The sequence below is a fragment of the Sesamum indicum genome, linkage group LG9 (genome assembly GCF_026168435.1).
Source record: "Sesamum indicum cultivar Baizhima isolate 11 linkage group LG9, ASM2616843v1, whole genome shotgun sequence".
NCBI classification, from domain to species: Eukaryota; Viridiplantae; Streptophyta; class Magnoliopsida; order Lamiales; family Pedaliaceae; genus Sesamum; species Sesamum indicum.
Window position 1 is genome coordinate 25192398 of NC_142665.1, and position 7319 is coordinate 25199716.

Sequence of the window (7319 nt, forward strand, 5' to 3'; positions counted from 1 at the left end):
CCTGACTCTGAAGTTTCTGGGAATGCTTACATGAATGGAGGGACTACGTTTGTCCCTCTTAGAGAAATCATTTATGTTTTGAAAGGATATGATAATGTGCAGGTGATTAATATCCGTGTGATGTTTCAAAAACAACAAAATATAATTAAATTAAATGTAATTCGAAATGAGATATATACCATATATATCATGATAATTGTTTAGTTGTAGTTTGTTACATCTTTAAATTTAATTCAAGACGTTTTTACAAAAAGTTCGTTTCACTGACAATTCATGTCTTTATCTCTTATACCAATTTATTAATTGAAATTATCTGTTCCGTACAAAAACAACATCAACGGTTCTTGACATTAGTTTAGTTTGTCATGTTCTGAAGGGTAAAATCAAATTATTCAAAGAATTTGGTCTTTTTAGATGTGGGAATAAACTTGGGGGACCGAAGTGCAATTTAACCAATAGAGAAAAGCTGTTAAACTGATGAGTGGCATCTTTTGAGTTCAATGCTTAGCTCAAATGGAATTTTCTCTCGTTATCTTGCTCTAGATAAATTAACTGCGAAATGTTGGTTTCTCTCTGCAATTGCGATCGTCATTTCTCCTTTCTCCCTTCCACAACCCTTCTAAAACCCTCGTTTGGAATTCCAAGTTATCATTATCCAAATTTTCTGTTTAAACCCTTCCGCCGGCGAGCTTCTATTTCCGTTGCCGCATCCGGGGCGGACAGCCAGACTCTTCCGGCGTCCGCCATCCATCGAATAGCGGAGAAACTCCGTAGCCTTGGATACGTAGAAGAAAGTAGCAATGATAATGATGATGAAACATTACCTCCTGGACCCAATTCTCCTGGAGAAATTTTTATCCCGTTCCCTACCCGTTTGCCGAAGTTTCGAGTCGGGCATACACTGGACCCGAGCTGGAGCACGCCGGAGAACCCGATTCCTGACCCCGGGTCGGGGAATGCGATACGGAGGTTTCATGAGTTAAGGCGCGGGGTTTTGGAGGAGGAGGAGAAAGAGAGGATTAGGAAACGCAGGGAGGGAAAGAAGGAGAGTGCTCCAAGTTTGGCGGAGCTTACGTTGCCGAAGGATGAGCTCAGGAGGCTGAGGAGTATTGGGATTGGACTGAAGAAGAAGTTGAAGGTAGGGAAAGCTGGAATCACGGAAGGGATTGTGAATGGGATTCACGAGCGATGGAGGCGGTCCGAGCTCGTGAAGATTACGTGCGAGGATATATGCAGGCTGAATATGAAGAGGACTCATGAGTTATTGGAGGTTCGATGTGTTTCGACTTTAATATTGTTCGAAATTTGAGTGAATGACAATATATGCAAGCAATGGAAAAACTTGGAGTTACTAAGACTTAGTATACTGGTCATATCGAATTGAATCCTATCAAAACATATTTGAGAAATTTTATTGTGCTGGAATCATCTATCTGTGGGTAGAGCGTCACAATTTTAGTCTAAATATGAAATTATCCATGTATTGAAAACAATCTTGCATGAGGTATCTCAGCAGTCAATTCAATGATTAATATTATCTCATATGTAAAATGCTTGTCTCTGCTTGGCAAATTATTTTGAAATCTAAGTGTAATATGTTTTATCTAACACCAAATTAATTGGGAACATTTCAGAGAAAAACGGGAGGTCTAGTTATTTGGAGATCTGGAAGTAATATAATATTGTACAGAGGATCTGATTACAAGTATCCGTACTTTCTGACTGATGAATTATCAAATGACTCTTCTTCTGAAGAATCTCCTAATATAGACAAGGATCAAGGAATAGTTGGTAAAACGGATGAGCAGTCACCAGTCACCGACGCTGTGGAATCTCGTAGACTGAACTCTGGCACACACATTTCTCATCTACCCTTAATACAAGGGGTAGGTTTGCCAAATAGAGTTCGCTTCCAGCTTCCTGGGGAGGCAGAGCTTGCTGACGAAGTTGATACTCTGCTAGAAGGACTTGGCCCACGTTTCAGTGATTGGTGGGGATGTGATCCTTTGCCTGTTGATGCTGATCTTTTGCCAGCAGTAGTTCCTGGATATAAGAGACCATTCCGTCTACTTCCCTACGGAGTTAAACCTAAACTGACAAACGATGAAATGACTACATTACGGAGACTCGGTCGGCCTTTACCATGCCATTTTGCTCTAGGTTAGTTATCTTGTCCTTCTCCAGATTCATACCTAAACTATTATATTATTACCAACATAATAGGGACGTGGTCAACCCTGACATTTGCATTAGGTCAGACCTGTTTTTCCCCTATCCTATTTTTTAATGTTAGTCCTGTGAAGTTGCAATTTTGGTCTGATGACATTTACCTTAGTGTCAAGATGGTTTTACATGCCATGACAACCTCTTGGAGACCCTTCAGGAAACCTGTATTAGTGAGGTTATTTGAAACTCTTGGGAATCAGAATTATATATAAAATGAAATCTTGGTAGTCACAAGAAGTAGTCAATATTTCCAGCTGACTCATATCTTCTTTACTTGTCTTATTCTCAGGCAGAAATAGGAAGCTTCAAGGATTGGCTGCCGCCATTGTTAAGCTCTGGGAGAAATGTGAAATTGCCAAAATTGCTATAAAAAGGGGAGTTCAAAACACAAACAGTGAATTGATGGCTGAAGAACTAAAGGTTTGTGACCTTGTCTGATTCGAGCAGTTAATGCTTATCATAGTGGTGTATATAAGCAACATAGCTTCTGCTGTTATATCTTCTGCCTTTCTGGTATCTGTTGAATTTATGTGGTAGATTGTGCAATTCTTCTTTAGTAGTTTATTGTCTGGAATTTTTTCAGAGATATCTATATACTTGAAAACTCCTGCAGTGGTTGACTGGAGGAACCTTACTGTCAAGGGATAACGAATTCATTGCTTTCTATCGGGGAAAGGATTTTTTACCAGCTGCAGTCTCTTCAGCTATAGAAGAGCGGAGGAAATACGGGATAGATATGTCAAAAACCAGGACAGGGAACTCACCGATTTTGGATGCAAAGGAAATTAAACATGGAACCAAGGAATATGCTGCTGAAGCTGAGCATGATGAAGAATGTAACCAAAAATCTGAAGAAAGGAAGCTGAAGTTCTCACAGGCAGCAATGGAGAGAACAAGTACCAAGTTATCCATGGTAGGCATTGATCAATGTCCATACACATCCAATTATTTCCCAACTCGTTTTCGGTGCATGATGTTGATGTTTGGATTGGTTGAAGGCCTTAGCAAAAAAGGCCAGGGCAGAGAAGCTTTTGGCAGAGCTAGAGAAAGAAGAGATGCCTCAACCACCTGAGATAGATAAAGAGGGTATAACTGAAGAAGAAAGATACATGCTGAGAAAAGTGGGTTTGAGGATGAAACCTTTCCTACTGTTGGGTCAGTGTTTTACTATGCGGGAGTCCTCCCTTAGAGAAACTAGTGTTTGACATATACTAGCCATTTTGAAATCTAAATAGTGGGGGTCTAAGTAAAAATAAATGCATTTTATCTTTTGACCAATTCTCTTTTCATCTCAGGTCGTCGAGGAGTTTTTGATGGAACAATCGAAAACATGCATCTGCACTGGAAATATAGGGAACTGGTGAAGGTATGTATTGGCAGGAGGAACATCAAAGAGATTCATGAAATAGCACGGACTTTAGAAGCTGAAAGTGGTGGCATATTAGTAGCAGTTGAGCGAGTTAGTAAAGGTTATGCAATCATTGTATATCGTGGAAAAAACTATACACGCCCTGCTTCTTTGAGGCCTCAGACACTTCTGAGTAAACGAGAAGCAATGAGACGTTCGCTAGAGGCACAACGCCGTGAGGTATAGTTGCATATGTCTAATAAGAGACTAAGCTTTTATTTTCCTCTTTAAGGACCTCAAGGGAATCAGTTCAATCTTTTTGTGTTGTCCCAAGTCGAGCCAAGCACAAACACAGAGAAAAGGATCCTTTCTGTTCCGGGATAAAATAATGCCAACTATATTAAAGAAATCAAATGAACATTTTGCCTGTTTCTTTGAGGAACACAAAATATGCTAAAAGAATGTTTGTTTAATCTCATTAACATTATCTTACGGAAGTCCAGTCCTAATATTGAGGCAATAACAGCAGTATTTTTATGCAATACTTTGATGTTCTCTATGTTGTTTGCATATGTAAATGCTTCCCTTTGGTGTTTTTCTCTGCAGATTACAAAAATCTATCTGTTAATGAAGCTCAGATACTATCTTCTCATGTGTAGTAGTTCTGTTAAATATTTTATCGTGTCTCTTTTCTTTTCTATTTCCCTCTTTCGTTCAGTCCCTTACTTTTCTTGACATGGCAAACAGCTGATGTTAGCTACTGTCTTATGCATCTTTTCTATATGATGCAGTCCTTGAAACTACATGTTTTAAAGCTCAGCAGGAATATTGACGAAATGAAGCTCCAAATGGTACATTTATTCTGGTTTTTTCATTCGCAGCCAATTTATTTATCAATTGAATGTGATAGTAATTTACAGCTATATCTTATGCCAGGCCAAAGAAGGTGATCCCAATGATATGCAGTTGACAAAAGATTTGGAACTTGGATTTGTAAGTTATATTTGATAATTTATACTGATCCACACTCTTTTCGTTCTGTTTTATGAATTTGACCATTTAGGCTATGCTTTACTTATACTATTGTCATCTAGGTTGACCAGAAGAATAGTAAAAATCATTACAACAAAGATAAAGCACTTCATCAAGATCCTGAAAGTGCCCACCAGTCTTACTTTGGAGAGCTTGCCAATGAGGTAAAAACTAGCATATAACTGCTCTGGATATATTTTAAATATGTCTGTCCTTCTTTACCTGTAGAATCTACAAATTTATCTTCTTGGAATTTTGACTCGGTGTGCGGTTGAAATTTGTAAGTAAATAATGATAAAAGTATGCTAATTTGGCCCTTCATCCATGTACAAGTGAATTTATATGTTTTTTTCCATTTTCTTTATGGTATTCCTTTTCTCAGTGCAAAATACTTAAGATAGTTCACTTGTAATGGTTGGAAGGCTAGAGACAGCCCTGGAACAGATGACACATCTAAGGACCCAGAGGATTTGATGCACACTGCAAAAGACTCTGAGGATATTGTTCAACAGGACTCATCAGGCTATGTGTCTTTACATTCTGCTGTTAAAGGCAATTATTTGTTTGAAACAACAGAAGAGGAGCTCCAGCCCAGATCATTACCTCAGGAAACCAAGGGCCTTTTAAGCATAAATGAGCAAAGTGGACATATTGAACTTTCATCTAGTCTCAGGGTAAATCCTAAAATAAGTGTGGATTCATCTTTTTATTTGGTGTTATGAATAAATATCTTCTGAATAAATTTCTAATTTGATGTTGATTTTATAGTTCCAAGATCGAACAAGCTCTTCAACCACTACTTGTATCCAGTCTCACACTGGAGGTAGGGATTCCAGTACTGGTGGTTTCCAGAATGTTGAATTAGAACCATCCGTGAAGAAAGCATTGAGCGAGGCAACAGCAGCAATGCCCTTCCGAGCTTTGCAGCTTTCAAACAGAGAGAGGCTGCTTCTAAGAAAGCAGGCTCTTAAAATGAAGAAACTACCTGTGCTTGCTGTAGGTAATACTGATACCATCCTGCACATTTTGTGGCTTTTGCTCTTTTTAATTATAGTTGTCTAAGACTCTAAGCTAAGACTTAGTTTTTCTGAGAGACAAAGTTCACCAATGTTTCTTTGCAAGGATTTGAAGTTACTATTGTTTTATTACTCTACAAATTGTACACTGTGTGATGAATAATATTTGACCTCTTCTACCATTGCTACGTTAGGAAAGAGCAATGTCGTCACTGGAGTTGCTAAAGCAATAAAGGCACACTTTGAAAAGCATCCTCTAGCCATAGTGAATATCAAAGGCAGAGCAAAAGGGACGTCAGTCCGGGAAGTGATCTACAATCTGGAGGTCTGTATGTTGGGATTTTAAGTTCTTAAACTGATTTAGATTGTGAAACTAAAGAATCGTTCTGTTCACTTATGTTCTCAGCAAGCGACTGGTGCTGTTCTTGTGTCTCAAGAACCTAGCAAAGTGATACTCTATAGAGGGTGGGGATCAGGAGTGGAGCCCGACCAAGCTAGTGGAAAGGTGAATAAAGATTTGAAAAATGACTCAGCCCGTGGGGAGGCGAAGGCTCGGCAGCACATATCTCCCGAGCTCATATCAGCTATAAGATTGGAGTGCGGTTTGAAGTCTCAATGATGAACACGTAGCATTAAATGCTACAGACGAACAGCTAGTTGCTTATTCTCTAATGCTCCTTTAACCATATGCGATGAATCCGATGTTTAGGAGCTCATTTCTCCTCGCAAGGTCTACCGTCCAAGACAAAAGGCATATCTACGTGAATCTTTTTTGTTAGAAGAGGAGCAAAAGTCTAATCTCTTTCTAGCTGGTGACCACCCAAAGCAAAGATAATTACTTACAGGTGGTATTATATATGTGGTGGGAAGTAGCTAGTTCATGCTAAAGAAATAAAATGTTAGCAAGTGAGAAAACAGCTTCGGCAACAGTGGCATGAATTGTAAGGTGGGAACCGGCGTGATGATGGGCTTTTGTCATTTCTAGGCATAATAAGCTCTTATCAACTTGTTTCTGATATAGTTCAGGAATCTGTACAGAGCATTGCCATCTTTGTTGTATGTACACAATTTGGAAGTGGACCCTGATGCTGAAGCTGAAGCTGAAGCTGTAGCCCTCATGTGAAGAAGATATCAATTATGCTCCACATCTCTGCATCCCCGATTTGACTTCAAAGTAGTAAACGTACTCGGCATGACCCAATTTGTGCAGTCTTACATGCTCTGGGAAATCACATTTTACTGCACTGTTTTCCCCTTTGGTCGCCGCGTGTGTGACGCATGCCTGCACCCTCCCTTTGTTACCATTTGAATTTTCCATTTCTAATGTTATTACATTTTATATATGCCTCTTAACATATAATTTTATCGTCAAGTAAAATCATTCATGTAATTTTTGTACCCATTGTATGTGTATATATATTAAACAATAAAATTTGGAACAAATACTCCAACTTCCTGTTTTTTTTTTTTTCATTTTGTGTGTACAAGTTTGATTCAATTATCATGTTAGATATTGGAGCATTGAACTTGTGTAGAAATATTCAGGGAAAGGTTATATGTATTTTCAATATTGCCATTGGGCGGCCCTGTTTTGATAATTTTTGTTGTAATTATCTGAACTTCTCTAAGGACCAGAAAAAAGGCGTGTTAGATTTGGTACATTCTCAAGAAATATTACTGTGAGGGAAACTATTTTA

At 38.7% G+C, this 7319-nt stretch overlaps 1 protein-coding gene across 1 annotated transcript; it reads left to right on the plus strand.

The window, feature by feature from the left end:
- Positions 1–485: 485 nt before the first annotated feature.
- Positions 486–7065, plus strand: CFM2 (CRM family member 2). Its single transcript, XM_011100227.3, is given in 14 exon segments — positions 486–1270; positions 1635–2160; positions 2516–2646; positions 2840–3139; positions 3225–3381; positions 3522–3814; positions 4366–4425; positions 4511–4567; positions 4669–4770; positions 5029–5280; positions 5375–5606; positions 5817–5947; positions 6029–6228; positions 6230–7065. Coding segments are annotated over 14 exon segments (3228 nt in total). The 5' UTR covers positions 486–559; the 3' UTR covers positions 6306–7065.
- The last annotated feature ends 254 nt before the right edge of the window (positions 7066–7319 follow it).